General features: G+C 43.8%; 1 protein-coding gene across 1 annotated transcript in view; it reads right to left on the minus strand.

The window, feature by feature from the left end:
- Window positions 1-21,392, minus strand: part of STK36 (serine/threonine kinase 36) — a 164,804-nt gene that overhangs the window by 61,494 nt on the left and 81,918 nt on the right. Inside the window, exons 13-18 of the mRNA XM_029607939.1 lie at window positions 15,216-15,313; window positions 9,066-9,171; window positions 8,509-8,659; window positions 8,248-8,375; window positions 208-219; window positions 115-165 (exon numbers count right to left, since the gene is read on the minus strand). Of these exons, the coding sequence (XP_029463799.1) occupies window positions 115-165; window positions 208-219; window positions 8,248-8,375; window positions 8,509-8,659; window positions 9,066-9,171; window positions 15,216-15,313 (546 nt within the window). The remainder of the gene's footprint in view (window positions 1-114; window positions 166-207; window positions 220-8,247; window positions 8,376-8,508; window positions 8,660-9,065; window positions 9,172-15,215; window positions 15,314-21,392) is intronic.

Below are 21,392 nucleotides of genomic sequence, written 5' to 3' on the forward strand. Positions count from 1 at the left end.
TGCAAGGGAAACAAACGGAAAGAGGGAGCAAAACACCAGGAGCAATAGAAAAAGCAGAAAGGCAATAATAGTTGTGAATGGACAGAGCTACAGAGAATGAGGGGAAGGCATTACCTTGAGAGTGTTGAGTGCAAGCTTGGATGCTGAAGTCCTGAAAAGAAAGCCCGAACCTGATCAGGACTGTCTGCCATGAGTCTTCTCTGCCACGTACCGCGAGACCTGGAAGGAAATAATATCAGAGGAGCAGAGAAGTGTCTTCAAAGAACTCAACCAATTTGATCTTTGCTTCCTCAGAAAATCTGCTGCAGCAGAATGGCAGGCTTGTGAATCTCTGGTTAGCTTTCTTTCAAGAGGAGAGAAGAACTGAGAAGGATAAGAGATGTCATAGGATAAAGAGTGCTTCCTCCAGGGGATGGGACAGGAAACACCATTAAGGAAATGCCAAGGAATGAACAGGCATGCAGAAAGATAGGTTTGTTTTTTTAACGATTTTAATGCAATGCCAATGTATCTTTATGAATTTGATTGTTGTACTTTTAGGATTTTTTTCCTGTTTGTTGTCGATATTTAGTGTATTAATGTTGCATCATGTTTTATTTCTGTTTTAATTTTAAAACTATTCAGGTGAATTTTCAAAGGAGTTATGCATGTAAATTTAACATACTATCATAGCAATTTTCAAAAGCCATTTATTCACATTAAATGCACTTAACAAGGGTAAAACTATTGACAATTCAATGGGATATTGCACAGATAAGGAAAATTGGTTCTTACCTGCTAATTTTCGTTCCTATAATATCACAGATCAGTCCAGACAACTGGATTTTGCATCCCTACCAGCAGATGGAAATAGAGAATAAAAACTTCAGGCACTGCTACATAGCCGAGAGTGCCACCTGCAATCTCTCAGTATTAACCTGCTCCCAAGCCAAACTAAAGTGCAAACACAAACTTCTCCTATCCAGGGCGAACAGAGAACCCAGGGTTGGAGCCTCCCTAAACTGGAGCCCCCATCATGCAAGAAATAACCCTATCGGTTCTGAATATATATACACACATTCATTTCTTTCTGAGTCCATAATGTTCTTTTAAAAACACAGGGATGGGCCTCTGGACTGCTCTGTGGTATTACAGGAATGAAAATTAGCAGTTAAGAACCAATTTTCCTTTCCTATTCATACCCAGATCAGTCCAGACAAGTGAGATGTGCCCAAGCAGGGGCAGACAATCGAAAGACTCGCTTTCAACACAACCTCTCCAACCATAGCCTCATCCGGCACTCGAACATCCAGCCGGAAATACCGGGTGTTTAGTGTTAAGTGAAGACCATGTTGCCATCCTACAGCTCTCCTGAGGTGACACCAACTGACACTCTGCCCAGGAGAATGCCTGTGTCCTAGTTGAATGCACCCTTGCAATGATAGGCCAAGAAAATAGCTTCCTTCAACCAATGAGCAATCGTGGCTTTAAATGCCTTATTTCCTTTCTTCACTCCACCAAACAAGACAAACAGATGATCTAAATGCTGCAAACTGTTAGTGACCTTCAGGTAGCGCAACAGAATCCGTCACACATCCAATACTTTTCATTTTTAAAGGGATCAATGGGCTTGTTTCTGAAGTATTTAATGCAGATTTGAAATTATATCGACCCACGAGATCATTAATGTCAGGTAGTCAGTCACTTTTAGAAATCCCTTCATTTAGGCAAATTCACCTTGATGAATCTCGTGAGTGACTTTTCATGACACACGGGCCCAATTTTATAGAATCTTTTACCCTTAGAGATAAAAAAAGAAGTCTCGATTACAAAATTCAGAAAATTGAAAAAAAATCTTTATTTTCAATTAAGCCTTTAATTTACCCATTTCCTAGGGTTAATCTTTATAATCTTTGCAGATTGTAAAGTAAATGTGGTGTTAAATAGCAGAAATTTATCGCTGTAGACGTCTAGGCAGCATTGAGTTTTTATGATCCATATTTTATAGTCTGATTATGTTTGTATCAAATGTTAATTATTTGTTTTCTGTCATAATTATGAATATTGTTATTGTAAACCACTTAGAAATCGATACGTGGTATACAAGATTTATAAATAAATAAATAAGTGAAGCTCCCTAGACGGTGGTATTTCTAAGCTCAGTTTGGAAACGCTGGAAGCTCCACCATCTGATTAAGGTGGAATGAGGAAATGACCTTTGGCAAAAATGAGGGCACTGTATACAATGATACCCCATCCTCCATAATCCACAGGAAGGGCTACCAACAGGATAATGCCTGCAACTCTGAAATCCAGCTGGCTGAACAAATTGCTACCAGAAATACCACCTTCAAGATAAGATCCTTCAGGGATGCTCCGCATTGGCTCAAAAGGAGCTTCACAAGCACTCACAGAACCAAGTTCAAGCTCCACACTACACACATCCTGCTCAGTGGAGGTCTCATATGTTGACCCACTTCAAAGATTGCACCCCATCTGCGTGACACACCAAGGGTCTCCCTTGAAGCTTATCTCTGAGACAACCCAAGGTGCTACTTGAACATGAAGCGAATTGTAGGCCAACCCTTTTGTCAAGCCCTACTGCAAAAAGGCCAAGATGTGGGGAAAATCCACTTGCAAAGGACCCAGTCCTTCCTCCTCACACCAGGACTCAAACACTCTCCACACCCTAACATAAGCCATAAATGTGGACAGTCTTCTAGTCTGAAGCAAAGTGGTAGTATCCCTTCAATTGTAAATGTCATCTCTTAAAAGCCAATCCTTGAGACAAAAGCAATCCACCTGATCCGAGAAGATAGACCCTTGCCGTAGCAAATCTGGCAGATGAGCCTGTCTGATGGAACGTCTACTGTGAGCCAAATCAGATCTACAAACCACGGGTGATGAAGCCACTCCAGCGCTACGAGCACTATCCCTCCTGGATGTCTCCTATCCGAAGCAACATATGGCCTACCAGGGACTATGGAGGAAACACATATAGCAGAATCCCTGTTGGTCAGGGAAGAACCAGAGTGTCTATTCCCTTAGCTCTGACCTCTCTCTGGCGACTAAAGAACCAAACCACAAATCTACCTTGGTTAGTCGCAATAGCTCCAAGGTTTCCTCCATCAGTGGATACAATTTTGCCATCACTCTGCTGACCTTCAAGCCATCCTCTGGAGTATCCCACTCCCAGTTCACAAATTTCTTTATCTTTTTGGGCAACGGAAAAGACTTCAGTGGACTCCTTAGTCCATCCAAGACTGGGTCCACCCCTTCATTGTATGAGTCCTCCTGGGTGATCTTAAACCCCAGCTCTTCCAGGAAATGAGGAATGAGGGGTCTCAACTGTTTTCCATCCGGAACAACCAGACAACTCTCAGGTCACCCCCTCAGAAACTGGAATCTCACCCAGGTCCAGTTGGGCACTTGCTAGCTCCTGGGTCTGCATCCAGATTACCATCTGCAAGATCATCCTCGAGGGTCATCTGGGGATCACCCTCCTGCATCTAAGCAGGTCATCTGAGTCCTCCCAAACTCTGAGACTGCTGCCCTCCTCTCCCAAGGCACACCTCAGTCCCAGGTGATGAAGAATGCTCCTCGATCCTTTGGATGGAGCCCTCTTAGACCTTTCAGGGGGACACTCCCGGCTTCCCAGCCAGGTGCAGCTTCCTCCCTGCCCCCCTTTTGGCCAAATAGGCCTTATTGAAGGAGCAGCACAAAATTCCGCAGAAAAATCTTCTATATCTGTGGTCTCCTCTCATGGCACATTCTCCTTAGGATCCCCCTGCACAACCAAATCATCTGAAGAAGTCAGGACCACAGGAGAAAGTGGAGGAGGGGAATCCCTGGGTTCCCCAGAAGCTGCTTGCTTGTTTCCTACCATGTGCTTCATCAAAAACCGTGGTGTCTGCAGCCCTGCTGAGCAAATGACTCTCCTTGAGCCTGCTTGCCGCACTGGAGAACCTTCCCCTCCCGATGCACAGCCCATGCGTAGCACTGCAGTGCTGAGCCAATTCTGACATGAGCCGCAGGCCCTACAGGCTCTCCCGTGCAGTGATGTGGTGCCATTAGCATTGACCACATGGCGCAAAGGTGTTCCTGCTGTGCTACTCCATGAGCAAAAAAAGCGGCCCGAGTCAGTACCTCTGAAAGCCCCAGACCTCTGATTTGTCAGGCACTCAGTGATCCTTCTTCCTCCCGTGCAAGCCACGATCCTGCCAGCACACACACCACCCGATTGGCCTCTGCAGCTTTATTTATTTATTTTTTTAAAGGAGTAGTGCTGTCAAAGCATACCCCTAAGAAAAAGAAAGGGTATATTTCCCTGCTCTGGCCGACAGAGGAGAGAAGGCCTCAAAGGGAACGAAGGAGCCCAGTCCCCTGGCTTCAGTCCTCTGTATATCGTGGGCTGAGCCAGGCCAGGGTTCAACCAACCCCCCCGCCTGAGGGATGGCCCACAAAGATTGCCTAACACCTCAGGGAGCTTGTCAATTTCTTCTTTCTCTCCTAAAACTAATTCTGTTTAAAATTTCCTCTACTTTTCGTTCTTCTTTTTTTTTTTTTTTTTAATCTCTCTTAGACTGCAGGTTTGCATCTCGACCATTGCTGGAGATAGAGAAACATGGAGGGACTGCAGGAAGCACTCTCAGTTATGTAGCAGTGTCTGAAAAGTTTTATTCTCTACCTCCATCTGCTGGTAAAGATGCAAAACCCACTTGTCTGGACTGATATGGGTATGAATAGGAAAGTGCATTACACATGTAAACCCAGTTTTAAGTCTGTGAATGCTTTTGAAAATCAGGAGCATTTTGTTCTAGTTTTTGTTTTGATAGGATGTTCAGTTTTATGACCTGTAAACCAATTTGGGTGAACCCAGAAGTACAATAGCTAAGTAAATAAATATATTTTTCTCTCACTCAAGCAGGGAAGGGAGAAAGCACCTTTGCTTACCTGTAAACAGGGTTCTCCTTATACAGCAGGATGAAATTAGCTAGTATTGTCAGTGATATCATCCAATAGTACTGACAACCAACTCAGCTCTCAGAGCTCAGTAAAGACTTTACTGAGTATGTGCAGGAGTTCTAGCATGTGCTGCCTAATCAAACTCTCACATTTTTTCCAGAGCTTAAGCTTTAGCAAGGTAGTTAAACCTCCAGGGAGGTGGGTGGGTATTAAAAAATGTCTAATTCATCCTGATGTCTATAGAGAACCTTGTTTACAGGTAAGGCCAAGTCCTTTCTCCATCGAAAAAGCAGGCATAAATTAGTCATTATGGCTGGGGAGTCCCAAGCTGGGTTTTACTCAAGTAAATGCACTTACTTGAGTAAGTGGGCTTTTGAAAATTGCTACATTACATGCCATTGACTTGTCCATAGGATTTACTTGCGTAAGTGCCCTTTACGCAAGTTAATGGCTTTTGAAAAACTGCTATGATTGTGTTAAATTTATGCTTCAGAGTTGACTCCACCACTACTAGTGGTGCAGTAACTGGATGGCTCCCAAAACTAGGGGAAGCTTAGACCCTGCACTTTAGATCCAGTTTCTGGGCCACCACATGCATGATGTCTGTGTCTGCCACATTCTCATCTGAAGATCCTTATAAAGCTTGTGAATTGGGTAGCTGTGGAATCCGCTATGAAAAACTAAAGAAGCCCAAAGACATCCATTCTCGTGATATTGCCCCTTTATAGGTTCCTGTGAGACCTCACTTGGAATACAGTGTACAGTTCTGGAGACCCGCATCTTCAAAAGGGTAATAAACATGATGGAATCAGTCCAGAGGGCGGCTACTAAAATGGTCAATGGCCTTTGTCCTAAAGCATATGGGTATAGACAAAGATCTAAACATATACACCTTGGTGGAAAGGCAAGATAGGGGAAATATGATAGAGATATTCAAATATCTCAAAGGTTTCCATGCACAGGTGAGCCTCTTTCAAAGGAAAAGAGGCTCTAGAATGAGGGGTCATAGGATGAGGTTGAAAGGGGTTAGACTCAGGAGTAATCTTAAGAACTCTTTCTTTACAGAGAGGGTGGTAGATGCGTGTAACAGCCTCCCAGTGGAGGTGGTGGAGACAAAAACAGTATCTGAATTCAAGAAAGCATGGGAAAAATACAGGGGATCTCTAAGGAGGTGATAGGAATTATAATGGTAAATTAATTGGATGGATGGGCAGACTAGATGGGCCATATGATCTTTTTCTGCCATCTTGTTTCTATGTTTCTATTCCTTTTTGATGCTGATGGATAACACCTTTTGCCAGCTATCCAAGAACTTGAAATAGCAGTGATCTTCCGGAGAAGAAGTATGCTGCAGTGAGTCTGGAAAGGAATCTGAAGGAACTCCTGTGAAATATTCTTCCTCTCCCAACCATGTAAGCACATTAAGCCATGACCCAGAAGAGAATGAGGGTGACTGAGGAGGATACTAATTTATTTTTTTTATAACAATTTGTATTCTGCCTTTGCCAGGCACTGTTTTGATGGGGAAAAGTTTGGTAAGAACTCAGGATGAACAGATCCACTCCATCTCCTTCCAAATCATGAGGAGGGCTCCCCTTGATAAGGAGAATTGACCACCTTATGGTGAGGACTGACTCCCAACTTCAGAAGCTCTTGACAAGGGGAATGTACCAGCATAGAACTTTGAGCCACTCCACTATACAGAAAACCTTCCTCTGTCTTAGACAGCAGAATTTCCAACTTCAGATGGCAAAGAAATTGTTCACCTGAGCAGACAGCCCCTCTGTGCTGAAGTAGGTGGGAGACATCCTCTTCAGAAACCCAGACTGGTTCATCATCACTTATGGGTGTCTGCATGGCCATGGGCAGAACACTGTGCTGTGGTTGCTGTCTCTGCCATGGCAGCAGCCAGCTTTGAGGCACTCTGCACTGGTTGTGTTGACACTTTTCATTGAACTGCTGATTCATGGACAGTGCTGGCAGAGCCTCCTGCTGCACTCTCAACACAGTGGCAGGCCTCTTGGTTACGGGTGGAAGCACTCCACTCAAATATGACTGACTGCACCTTGGCCTGTCATGCTGAGTTGACTCAGTGAGCTCTATGCCGAGGATATGGAGGGTATTGAGTCTGCTCCGAGGGAGATAGCTCCAAAGGCGTTTCTCTCATGTTCATTTCAGCACTCTTCTCAGTGCTTTACCTAGTGCTGTGGGCTTCTGTGTCTCACTTGATTCCTGCCTAGAGGTAGATAAAGGAATTGGTGCTATGGGGGGAAACTTTTCCATGCTTGAGAAGGGGAATTCCGCCTTGACTCCCTGGGTCACCTGTCCAACACTACCTCACTACTAGACAAGGAACAGCTCCACTGCCTAACCTCAGGTCAAGACTTAAGGCTTTTACCCTTCCTTAGGGCCTCTATCTTTCCAGACGTGGTGTCATTGCATTCTAGGGGACATCAAACCACAGCTGAACCAGTTGGAGGAAGTGTGACCCAGGCCCAAGCAGTGGTAATAAAAGGCACAAGTATCAGGGATGGACATTCAACACCTGCAAATACAGGCAGGCCTTGAAGCCACTGACCAATGGCTTCTTGGCCTTGGATTATTCCATCTTCTTCTTTTTTGTAGTACTGAACAGTTCCATCTGAGGGGTTGCTGAGACAGCACCAAAATATTAAATAAGCAATGAGGAATTATAGAGGGCACAAAGCCACAAAAAGTAAAAAAAAATGTTAGAGAGGACTGGGACACTTCTATATGGTAGCTCAGACAAAAAAAGATTGAGAGACTCATGAGGCAATGTGTGCATGCAGAAACTTCCATGTAGGCTCAGTAAAGTCTTTACTGAGCTCTGAGAGCTGAGTCTATGTCAGCACTGTTGGATGACGTCACCTACATTAAATGGCTAAGTCATGCCGGCGGATAATGTCTCTCCAAATCAGAATAGCATGGTATATGGATTTGTAAACCAGTGATTTATCCAGGGAAGAATTAGTACAGGTGTATGAGTGTGTACCCATTGGTGGGTGTGTATGTGTGTTTAGTTGTGTATAAGAGAGGGTGGGAGAGTATATGACTCAATAAACAAAGAAGCTGAAACCCTCTTCAGTGCAGAAAAGGGAAGTCAGAGACGTTGGCCAGGACATGAATTTAAAATTCAAAACTAAGAAGAGCTTTCTAGTCAAGGCACAGGCCTCAAAAGGCATGGTATAGAGAGAGGTCTTTGCTAGTTACTTTACTCCAACCCATGGAACATAAACCTTGCAGAGAGGAGAGGAACAGGAGGGTAGGAGCTTAAGGTTGTACCTTCTCTTTCATCTCTCGACGGTCTTGCAGTCCTGGTAGGAACATGCTGGCCGCGGCCAGTGCAGCAACAAAAAATCCTGCCAGTCGCTCTCTGTGCTCCTTCCCTGTCACAGGATCTTCTGCTATTCCTAGTGAAGGAAAACTTGCAGAAGGAATCAAGGAGAAACACAATATAGGATAAAAGCATGATTTATCCCCAACAAAAAGAAATGGAGGGGGTCACAGAGTAGATACTGTTATGTAAAACCATCCCCACTTTACCTTCAGGTCTGGTGAGCATTGGATGTTGGTAACTTGCCCCACAGATGATTGTGGCAAGGACTGGCTGGTGGATGGAGAGCAAACTGGAGTAATAATGGCAGAAAACGGAGGGGCTGCTGGTGTCTATAGCCTCACAGAGAAAGACCAAGCACTGCACAATTAGAGGAAACATTAAAGAGAAGGGAATGATTCGCAGACAATATCCAGAGAGAGATAGAGAGAGGACAGATACAAACACATACACACAGAAAGTGAGTGAGAGAACTATATACACATAGACAGAGATGGAGTGAAACATTCAAAGAGAGAGAAAGTGACAAAATAAGCAAGAGAGAGAACAAGAGATATGGAGAAAGAGAAAGTACTATTCATTAGTTCACCTCTTCATCTTATATGCCGGTATACATATTGACACACATACATATTCTACAATTCCCATCTTTCTCCCACTCTCTCACACAAAGACCCATCTCTCCCTGTTGTCAATACTCTTTTTATTACTCCTAACAACCAGCTTGTCAAGGGTGAGGTGAGGGATAGACAAGGCAGAGTGTTACCATGATGCTTTGCTCTTGTAGTTTCCCCTCACTGTCTTTCGGCTGGGACAACAGCTTTCCTAGCAGCCCCAGAAAGTGAGTGGCTGCCTGCTGGAAGTCTTGGAGGCTACAATAGACAGACAGATAGAGGAAATAAGATGGGATAGACACATCAACACTGAAAAAGGAAGTTGTATCTGGAGATGGAATGGAAAGTATTATTCCTGGGATGCTATAACTAAAATAAAGGATGTTAATCCCAGCATAATCCCCCACAGGCACTTAGTTATCCCTTCCCTCTTGCTTGCTTCCAGTGGCAGCAGGATAGGACCCGCTTACAAAGTGAGGAGAAATAAACATTAGTTGCGAGCAATCTTACTAGCATAGCAAAAGGAGCTTGCATTACTGTGTTGGTTATTAGTTGGTTTAAGCTGAAAGATAACTAGTATCTGTTGTCAATTTTGCAAAAGGAAAACATTTCTTCCAGACCCCAAACAGTGCGATCAGCTCAGATCTGCTGAATTAATACTTTTTCCTTGTGTATAACTATATTATCATACTCACCATTATTTTGATCTTCTACAATCATCTAAATTATTTTTGAACTGATTTAGTATTGTATTTATTTATTTATTTTTCGCTTTTATAAACCGACATTCGTTTTCACATCACATCGGTTTACAGTGTAACAAGCAGAAACTGAAAGGAAGTTACATCTGAAAAAATTTCTTAAAAACTTACCCATATTACAGGGCAGATTAATTACAGTATGGTCATAGAGGAAGGGTGGAGACTGAGGGTAGGCAGAGAACAGGAACAACAGTAACAATAATTCTAACAGGTATAGTCTAACATAATAGGAACAAGTAAAAGTAAATCTGAGAGTTGTATATTAATAATCATGGTAAGGGAAGAGAGCATGTACTTTATGCAGGGGCTTTTGAGTATGTGCGGGGGCTTGTGGGCGTGGCTGTTGGGGTATGTGGGGGTCATGTGAAGGCTTGTTTGAACAGCCAGTTTTTCAGTTTCATTTTGAAGTTTTGAGTGTTTGATTCTAGCCTTAGTTCTTGTGGCATGGTGTTCCATAAAGATGGGCCAGCAAGAGATAGTGCTCATTCCCAAGTTGAGGTGAGGTGTGTAAGTTTGGGTGTGGATATAGGTAGGGTTTCATTACTGGCAGATCTGGTGTTTCTTCATGGGCTTTGGAAATGGAAGGCGGAGTTGAGCCAATGTATGTCTTTGTTTTGCAGAGTCTTGTATATGAGTGTTAGACTCTTATAGTGTATTCTGAATTGGATCGGAAGCTAGTGGAGGTCTTTTAAAATAGGGGTAATGTGTTCATTTTTTACGGGTATTTGTGAGGATTCTGGCTGTGGCATTTTGTAGCACTTGAAGGTGTTTGAGAGTTGCTGCAGGGAGTCCTAGTAGTATGGAATTGCAGTAGTCTATTTTGGAGAAGATTAGTGCTTGGAGAACTGTTCTGAAATCACTGTGGTGCAGGAGGGGTCTTAAATTTTTAAGAATGTGTAATTTGTTATCGCAGTCTTTCATTGCAGTGTTTATGAATTTTTTAAGACTTAATTTGCTATCTAGGATGACACCCAGGTTTCTTACATCTTGAGTAAGTGGGAGTTTTGATTGGTTGGGGGTTATGTCCGCTAGGATTTTGTCGTTTAGTTTGTGACACAGTATTAGGAGCTCGGTTTTGGTAGTATATAGTGCTAAATTCATTTACGTGAGTAGTTGGTTGATGGTTGTTAGGTGTGTTTCCCATAGTTGGAGTGATTTGGATATGGATTCAGTGATGGGGATTAAGATTTGGATGACATCGGCGTAAATAAAGTGTGTGAGTCCTAGGTCGGCTAGCAGTTTGCATAAGGGGAGCATATATATGTTGAAGAGTGTGGAGGATAGGGAGGAACCTTGTGGCACTTCTTGAGTGAGTTTGATGGGATCGGATTCACTGTTGCCAATTTTGACTTAAGAACATAAGAAATTGCCATGTTGGGTCAGACCAAGAGTCCATCAAGCCCAGCATCTTGTTTCCAACAGAGGCCAAACCAGGCCACAAGAACCTGGTAATTATCCAAACACTAAGAAGATTCCATGCTACTGATGCAATTAATAGCAGTGGCTATTCCCTAAGTAAACTTGATTAATAGCTGTTAATGGACTTCTCCTCCAAGAACTTATTCAAACCTTTTTTGAACCCAGCTACACTAACTGCACTAACCACACTGAACCGACGATTTTAAAGTATTATCCACTATGATGCCTAGATCTTTTTCTTGGATGGTAGCTCCTAATATAGAACCTAACATCGTTTAACTACAGCAAGGGTTATTTTTCCCTATATGCAACACCTTGCACTTGTCCACATTAGATTTCATCTGCCATTTGGATGCCCAATCTTCCAGTCTTGCAAGGTCCTCCTGTAATGTATCACAGTCTGCTTGTGATTTAACTACTTTCAATAATTTTGTATCATCTGCAAATTTGATAACCTCACTCATCGTATTTCCTTTCCAGATCATTTATATATATATATTGAAAAGCACCGGTCCAAGTACAGATCCCTGAGGCACTCCACTGTTTACCCTTTTCCACTGAGAAAATTGACCATTTAATCCTACTCCCTGTTTCCTGTCTTTTAACCAGTTTGTAATCCACGAAAGGACATCGCCTCCTAGCCCATGCTGAGTCAGACCAAGGATCCATCAAGCCCAGCATCCCATTTCCAACAGTGGCCAATCCAGGTCATAAGACCCTGGCAAGTACCCAAAAACCAAGTCTATTCCATGTCACTGTTGCTAGTAGTAGCAGTGGCTATTTTTTAAGTCAACTTAATTAATAGCAGTTAATGGACTTCTCCTCCAAGAACTTATCCAATCCTTTTTTAAACACAGCTATACTAACTGCACTAACCACATCCTCTGGCAACAAATTCCAGAGTTTAATTGTGCGTTGAGTGAAAAAGAACAGTCTCTGATTGGTTTTAAATATGCCACATGCTAACTTCATGGAGTGCCCCTAGCCTATTATCTGAAAGAGTAAATAACCGATTCACATCTACCCGTTCTAGACCTCTCATGATTTTAAACACCTATATCATATCCTCCCTCAGCCGTCTCTTCTCCAAGCTGAAAAGTCCTAACCTCTTTAGTCCTTCCTCATAGGAGAGCTGTTCCATTCCCCTTATCAATTTTGGTCGCCCTTCTCTGTACCTTCTCCATCGCAATTATATCTTTTTTGAGATGCGGCGACCAGAATTGTACACAGTATTCAAGGTGCGGTCTCACCATTGAGCAATACAGAGGCATGATGACATTTTCCGTTTTATTCACCATTCCCTTTCTAATAATTCCCAACATTCTGTTTGCTTTTTTGACTGCCGCAGCACACTGAACCAACAATTTCAATGTGTTATCCACTATGACGCCTAGATCTCTTTCTTGGGTGGTAGCACCTAATATAGAACCTAACATTGTGTAACCATAGCATGGGTTATTTTTCCCTATATGCATCACCTTGCACTTATCCACATTAAATTTCATCTGCCATTTCGATGCCCAATTTTTCAGTCTCACAAGGTCTTCCTGCAATTTATCACAATCTGCTTGTGATTTAACTACTCTAAACAATTTTGTATCATCTGCAAATTTGATTACCTCACTCGTATTTCTTTCCAGATCATTTATAAATATATTGAAAAGTAAGGGTCCCAATACAGATCCTTGAGGCACTCTACTGCCCACTCCCTTCCACTGAGAAAATTGTCCATTTAATCCTACTCTCTGTTTCCTGTCTTTTAGCCAGTTTGTAATCAACGAAAGGCCATCGCCACCTATCCCATGACTTTTTACTTTTCCTAGAAGCCTCTCATGAGGAACTGTGTCAAACGCCTTCTGAAAATCCAAGTACACTACATCTACCAGTTCATTTTTATCCACATAGAAACATAGAAATGACGGCAGAAGAAGACCAAACGATCCATCCAGTCTGCTCAGCAAGCTTTCACCTTTTTTTTTTTTCCATACTTTTCTGTTACTCTTGTCCCTTTAAATAATTTTTTTGGTTCTATTTCCCTTCCACTTCCGCCATCGTAGATAGAAGTGCTGGAGCTGCATCTAAGTGAAGTATCCAGCTAATTGGTTTGGGGTAGTAACCGCCATAATAAGCAAGCTACTCCCACGCTTGTTTACCCAGCCTGTGCGATTCAGTCCTTGTTGGTTGTTTGAATATAAATCCTCTTTTCTTCATTCCCCCTTCAAAAAAGTGAAGCAGATTTGTGAGGCAAGACTTGCCTTGGGTAAAGCCATGCTGACTTTGTTCCATTAAACCATGTCTTTCTATATGTTCTGTGATTTTGATGTTTAGAACACTTTCCACCATTTTTCCTGGCACTGATGTCAGGCTAACCGGTCTGTAGTTTCCCGGATCGCCCCTGGACCCCTTTTTAAATATTGGGGTTACATTAGCTATCCTCCAGTCTTCAGGTACAATGGATGATTTTAATGATAGGTTACAAATTTTTACTAACAGGTCTGAAATTTCATTTTTGAGTTCCTTCAGAACTCTGGGGTGTATACCATCTTGTTTACTACTCTTCAGTTTGTCAATCAGGCCTACCACATCTTCTAGGTTCACCGTGATTTGGTTCAGTCCATCTGAATCATTACCCATGAAAACCTTCTCCAGTACGGGTACCTCCCCAACATCCTCTTCAGTAAACACAGAAGCAAAGAAATCATTTAATCTTTCCGCAATGGCCTTATCTTCTCTAAGTGCCCCTTTAACCCCTCGATCATCTAACAGTCCAACTGACTCCCTCACAGGCTTTCTGCTTCGGATATATTTTTAAAAGTTTTTACTGTGAGTTTTTGCCTCTATGGCCAAATTCTTTTCAAATTCTCTCTTAGCCTGTCTTATCAACGTCTTACATTTAACTTGCCAATGCTTATGCATTATCCTATTTTTTTCTGTTGGATCCTTCTTCCAATTTTTGAATGAAGATCTTTTGGCTAAAATAGCTTCTTTCACCTCCCCTTTTAACCATGCCAATAATTGTTTTGCCTTCTTTCCACCTTTTTTAATCTGTGGAAATCATCTGGACTGTGCTTCTAGGATGGTATTTTTTAACAATGACCACGTCTCTTGTACACTTTTTACCTTTGTAGCTGCTCCTTTCAGTTTTTTTCTAACTATTTTTCTCATTTTATCAAAAGTTCCCTTTTGAAAGTTTAGCACGAGACCTGTGGATTTGCTGTAGAAGAATATATACTGTGACATCAGCTTGCTCTGTCTCCATCTGCTGGCAGAGGTACAAAATCCACTGGTCCTGAGTCCATCTGTCTACACGCTAGGAAAATGAAAATACACATTTCATTCTGAAAAAAATATTGTTTCCAAACGAATGCATGTCCTTAGCAGCTAAGATGCTCAAGAAATAGTAAGACTGATCTGGCAGGATCTGTTACTTCTGAACCCATGCAGCTAAGATTTTCAAGAAACAGAAAGGCTGGTCTGGCAGGATCTGTTACTTCTGAACCCATGCAGCTAAGATTCTCAAGAAACAGAAAGGCTGGTCTGGCAGGATCTGTTACTTCTGAACCCATGCAACTAAGATTCTCAAGAAACAGTAAGGCTGGTTTGGTAAGAACCTAAGAACATAAGAAATTGCCATGCTGGGTCAGACCAAGGGTCCATCAAGCCCAGCATCCTGTTTCCAACAGAGGCCAAACCAGGTCACAAGAACCTGGCAAGTAGGATCTGTTACTTCTGAACCCATGCTGATTGCTGATTCTTACTAGTCATTATTCTTCCCTCCAACAGAGCAACTATCTACTTTTACGTTAGCTTCTAGTATATTTCCTGGAACCTGGGACAAACCTTTGGCAATGTGGACCAGTATAACTACAGATTGGATGGGTCGGTGGCCTTTTTCTATCATCATCATCTAATATGTTAATATGAAAGTATGCTATGCAATTTTATATAAAAATTCTTCAGCTCAGAGGTAGGAACCCTCAAGAGGACCTCACATGTTTTGGAGGGATGATGGAAGTACTGAATCAATGTGGGATACTGTAGAGTTAAGCCCCAGAAAATAGCTTCTATAATTTTCTAATAGTCCATCCCAACATGGTCTCCCCCTTTCCACTAGGTTTCTACCTGTTTCCCTGGCTGCCTTTCTCCTGGTGAAAATCACTTGAGAAGAATGCGGTAAGTACTGTGATGAGGTCGGTAAGCAGTGTGATGCACCAGGGTTGCTGTTGAGGAAAGGAGACAGACATTACCAACCAGCTCATTAAGTAAATAACCAGCTAAGCAATCAGCCTCCAATATACTCAAATTACTGTGAAGAGAAAAAGAGACAAAAGATTAGGGAAGTAATCAAACAAATAACAAGTTAAGCAACCTCTAAAACACCAGGACTACCATGGGTAGAAAAGAAGTCAGGGAATCAGGGAACCAATACAATTAGTTACTTAATAAACCTCCATTAATTACTTCGGGATTAATACACTAGATCTGTTCCAGGGGATTGAGAGGCAGGATGCTGCAGAGCTAAACTAACAAATAACTAATAGGAGTTTTGGCTTACATCTTTTAATTCCTGTTAGCTCTCCTCACAAGTCAGAACCTGTGAGATTAAACTTTATTTCTGCAGAAATCAACAGCATCCTCCTAATCTCATGAAATTTCAGCACCTCCAGGAAACTAGGACTGTACTCTCTCCTTGTCTTGCCAATCAAGAAAATTTCACTGCTTCCTTTCTAAAGAAAACACTACAATATAATTTAGCTCCCACTTACAAGGTCTAAAAACACAAAATGAAGACAAATAAAATATAATATAGGGCAGCATGTTCCATGGAGAGAACTAACAGAAACTGACAGAACTAAAACAAAATTCCCATTCTATTTTATTCTCCCCACCAGTCTGGACTAATAGAGACTTACCGAAACAGTACTTCATTGGGTTGGGAAAAGCACCGTTTGAACCACTTTTCTCCTGAAGGCAGCATCCACTAACACCACTGATCAATTCTGTAGTACAGCCATACATGTAGTAAGTAACTTCAATTTGTTGCCTTGCATGTATGCTCCATTAATCCCTGAACTTTTACTGACAAAAGAAATGTAGAAACTGCATATGTAGAATATGCTTTTATAAACTATGGAGCTTGCTTGGGCATCAGCCTTTGCAATGAAATTTAAACATAGAAAGCTTTGATGTTGGTAATCCTTTTTTACTGACTCATAAAACAATTATTCAGATTTGCAAAATTCTTTAGTTCTTTCTAAATAATATGTGTGCCCTTAAAACAATAAAGAATGCAACTGTTTAGGATATTTTTTAAAAATTGTTGGAATTCTTTATATTTTATTTATTTATTTATTTATAGATTTTTATATACCGCGGTACGTATAGTTATACATCACCTCGGTTTACAGTAAAACAATAAATTAGCAACAGGCTTTACATATAACAGGTTAAACAGAAAAAACATTTAACAGCTACAGGATTTACAAAAAACATAACGGGTTTCAAGGGTAAAATGCTAACTTCATTAACTATAATAACCAAAATATATTAACTTTTAAAAATTACGCAGGAGCTATTCACTCAGCTATTTATAGTGAGTACTGTAGGACTATCTTATGTGCTTGATGATTTGTCTGTCTGTGTACAGTTTTTTTTATCTGTGTATGCACAGAAAGTTACACAGGAAAGTTTCTGTTATGGGAGCGCTGAGGGAGCAGTCCAACTCGAGGGGATTGTGTGCCCTTGAGCCTTGGCACAGTCCCAGACGAATCCAAGAAGCACCGAGGGTAGGTGAGACACATCCCAGCATGGGTGGAAGCTGACAGTCCAACCCTCTGCTGGATCTGCATGCTTCTGGAACCAACAATCATGATGTTGGTAATGAACAGTCCTCCGACTGTTCCCGGCCCTTTTGGACCTGCCGCTGGAATGGCAAGGAGCAGCAGGCTGGACTCCGGACGAGGGCAAACGAAGGCTCAGGACAAGAAACTGGAAACGAAGACACAGGAACAAGGCACTGAAGACAAGGACTCAAACGAGGCAAAGTTCAAGGTATTCAAGGAATTCAGGCAAGGATTGAGAAGCAAGTGAAGTACTGGGTTGAGGCCTACCACACAGCGCGCCCTACACAGCCCACTGTAAACGGGCGGACCCAATGGGCTGGTCACAGACCACGCTAGAGTGCGAAGCAGGCTCCAGATGAGGTGTGGAATAGCTGAAACTGGAACATGGCAAAGATACTGTAGAAGCCTGTACCAAGGCGCGCCCTACACAGCCCATCCTAGGCTGGTCGCGGACCACACAAGAATGGCACAGATTCAGTCAGAGTCTTAGGCATGGACGGAGCAAGCTCAAGTATCCGAGGGCGAGACAGAGTTCAAGACACAGGACCAAAACGGAACTTGGCTTCAGGCAAGGATACAGGACCAAGACGGGACTTGGCTTCAGGCAGGAGGGTCCCTCCGGAGGCTTGAGCTGCGGACATGAAGAAGGATGGCAACGAGGAACCAAGGGTTCAGGACATCAAGAACGGAATTGGAACATGAACATCGGGGACAGGTAACACAGGACATGGAGCTCCAATGAAGAACATGGACCTGACGGAGCACTGGAAGGCAAGACTTCCAGGAGCAGGAAACTCCGATGCAAGGCAAGGCAGAACTGAAAGTGAAGCCCTTTTATAGGCCAGAAAGCAGGCAAATCCCTAGGAGGAGTTCCGATGGGCCACACCTGGCTGGCCCTATAAGTATAGAGAGAAGCTGTGGGCCGACCCCTTAGAGAGAAGGGTGGGGCCCAAACCAGAAAGTCTAAGCTGAGACTGGAGCAGGCCTCAGGCAGGCCCCGATGACATCGAAGGCCTCCCAGGCCGTGGAGCAAAATCCGGAAAGCCAGTTCAGGCGAGGCCCCGGCTTTGGAGCGGCCTCCAGAGTAATTGTAAATCTGATTTAATTTAGACTGTAATCTATTTTAGGAAAAGGCAGAATATCGAATGTTTATATATAAAATACATATGATGCAGCCAGCATTAACACTACTGTGCCCTATCAGCCAAAGAAAAAAGGGAGAAGAACCTGGCAGTTGGAGTAGCGCGGCTAGCAGGGTTCCCCAGGCCCCACCAGCTGAAGGTAAACACTGCCTCCTGCCACCTTATGTGGTGACAAGGACCAAAGAGACTTGCGGCTGCCCAGCCTACAAGTGTGGACGTGGGGGCCAAAGACAGCTGCTGCCTGGCAGGAGGAAAAGGCAATGCCTTTTGCCACCAGCAGGCTGAAAGACAGACAAGAGGAGATGGGGTGAATAGAGCTGAAGACTAATAGGGCTGGGAGGGCAAGAGGGCAAAAGGAGAGTGAGAAGATGAGCGGGTGGGATGGAGAAAGAACTGTGAATGGGTGGTGGGGAGATTACTGCACTTAATGCAACAATTAGCCAAAACATGGCTATGTTAAGATTTGAGTGATATTTTTGCTGTTTAGTACATTTCTATGACATCTGTGATTGTTTGGGATTGATGTGTTTTATGTAAGAAAATCTCTGCTTTTAGCTATATACCAATATATGTCAACTCATTTAGGCACCACTCTTCCAGTTTTATTTGTGGTGCCTCTTTCCTCTTTCTCCCTTCACCGAACAAAAGTCTATACCTATACGCGTTACTTGCTAGTTTCCGTTCCTGTAATACCACAGATCAATCCAGACAAGTGGGTTTATACATTCCTACCAGCAGATGGAGGCAGAGAACAAAACCTTGAGGCACTGCTACATAACCGAGAGTGCTACCTGCAGTCCCTCATTATTGACCTTTTCAATAGCCACCCTCTTGACAGACACTGTTCAGTTTATATCCTTTTTATTATTATGATTATTATTATTTACTTATTTACGATACAACAAGAAATCCAAAGAAACCAAGAAATTAACAAAACAAATGACATACAATGAAAAAGCAACAAGACGGAACAGCTAAAATCTAACATCAACAGGGTCATGATTAAAAGGTAAGTCACAGGTGTCATGTCTCATACAGCCAGGAGATAAATGAAAGTCAAAGCTCTTACCACCTGACATTAGTGGTAAGCATCTTTGACCAACTTCCTGAATTTCATGTAATTGAACTCAGCATGAACATCAAAAGGCAGGGCATTCCAGGGGACAGGGGTCTGGTAGATAAAATTAGAGTATTATGTTCTTTCAAGTCTTGACCTGTTCATCTAAAGACAAGCTAGCAAATTCTTCATTAAATTGACTTAGCTCTTTCCATCGTGCCCATCCAGGCAAACCCCAACCTCCAGGAGGGGGGCGTAAAGGGGGGGGGGTACTGTTATGCTCGCAGCCCATGGCAGCCCCACGGTGCAGCCCTCTCACCTCTCTACACAAGCTTCTGGCTCCAGCTCCTCGTCGCTGGTGGCAGTGGGCTGCCAGTCCGGGCCTCAGACTTCAACCAGCACCTCCGGCCCTCCTCCGCTTCCCGGGACCTCCAACCAGGATGCCTCCATCTGTTGGGCATCTTTGTGGGGTTCGTGGAGAGACGCCGCTGGCAGCGCCGTGCCCCTCCCTAGGCGTGCGCGCACCAGTGAAACTTTTGAAAGGCCCGCAGCGGGAACCTGGCCGCAGACCCTAATGTTGATGTCAGTTCCCTCAACATATAAAAGCTCAGGCAGCGCTCCTCAGCGTTGCCTTTGCAACAGGTTGCCTTGGTCTCCTGTTCCGGTTTCCGAGTTCTAGTTGCCTTACGCTTGTCTTGTTCCTGTGATTCCTGCTCCTTGTGTTTGTCTCGTCTGTCTACTGGATTGACTACCTGATTCTGACCTCTGCTACGCCTGCCCTTCTCCAAGCCTGACCTCTGCTACGCCTGACTTCGCCTGCCTTCTCCAAGCCTGACCTCTGCTACGCCTGACCTCGCCAGCTTTCTCCAAGCCTTGACCATTGCTACATCTGACCACACCTGCCTTTTCCGTGCCTTGACCATTGCTATGCCTGACCACACCTGCCTTCTCCATGCCTTGACCATTGCTACATCTGTCCACGCCTGCCTTCTCCATGCCTTGACCATTGCTACGAACGACTTCGCCTCAGAGTTTCTTGAGTCCAGAGTTCCACATTGCTTGCTATATCTTCCAAGTGCCGTCAGCTTCCATTCAAGCTTGACAGTGACGCCTCTGTCCCTATCCTCTGGACACGGACTATTAAGGCTTCGGCCTTCCATTGCTCAGGCACCTTCAGTTCCTTCTTGTCCTTGGTGCTTGAGTTCCTTTCCACATCCCGTCTGGGATAGGACCACGTCACCTGCTGGCTGCTTTATCTGGGCTGAACCATCTCCTACATGTACTTAACCTTGAGGCCAACCTAAGTCCTGCTGGCCCTGGCACTCGAAGGCTCAACCCAAGGGAAATGAGGGCTGGTATAGGTGAAGCTCCAGTGGCCTCCAGCTTCAGCCCACTCCGCCTGCTGACAGTGGGGACCCGTAGGCCCTTGCCTACGGGTTGCGTCAACCCCACCTCAGCCCAAGGATCCACCTCCTATGCAACAGAGCCATGCCATTCTACAGGCGCCGATGCCCGCCACCACCACCCTAGCTGCCGTCTCAAACACATCATAGGTGGAACGCAGCTCGTATTTACCACACTCCAAGCCTTGCTGGGCAACTGCCAAAATGGCTTCCTGCTACTGCTGGGGGAGGCGTTCTGACAACTCCTGAATCTGCTTCCAGAGGTTTTGGGTGTATTGGGTCATGTACAGATGGTAGGAAGCAATCCGGGCAATCAGCATAGCACCCTGGTTTACCTTCCTACCTAGGGCATCCAATGCCCTATGCTCCCGACCTGGAGGCACAGAAGCAAGGGTATGGGAATGTTTGGCTTTCTTGAAGGCAGATTCCACCACCACTGATTGATGGGGGAGCTGACACCTCTCAAGACCCAAGGCCTGCTGCACTAAGTAGACCGCATCTGCCTTCCAGTTTACCGGAGGCACCGAGATGGGATGAAACCAAATCTGAAGGAGCAATTCCTTTAAGATGTCATGGCGGAAAGAGCCACTACCTCCTTTGGGGCATCAATGAATTGAAGAACTTCCAGCATCTTGTGATGGACATCCTTCTCCATCAGGAGCTGGAAAGGAATGGACTCTGCATAGCCTGCACAAAGCCCGCAAAGGTTAGATCCTCTGGTGGGGACTGGCACCTCTCCTCTGGAGGGAATGGGTCCAAGGGAAGATCCAAAGTCAGCTAAAGAATACTCTGAAATATTATCCCTCAGATATCATACGGGGCTTCCTCCACACTAAAGTCCACTGGGGACCCTC

This window comes from Rhinatrema bivittatum, chromosome 6, assembly GCF_901001135.1.
Source record: "Rhinatrema bivittatum chromosome 6, aRhiBiv1.1, whole genome shotgun sequence".
Classification (NCBI taxonomy): domain Eukaryota; kingdom Metazoa; phylum Chordata; class Amphibia; order Gymnophiona; family Rhinatrematidae; genus Rhinatrema; species Rhinatrema bivittatum.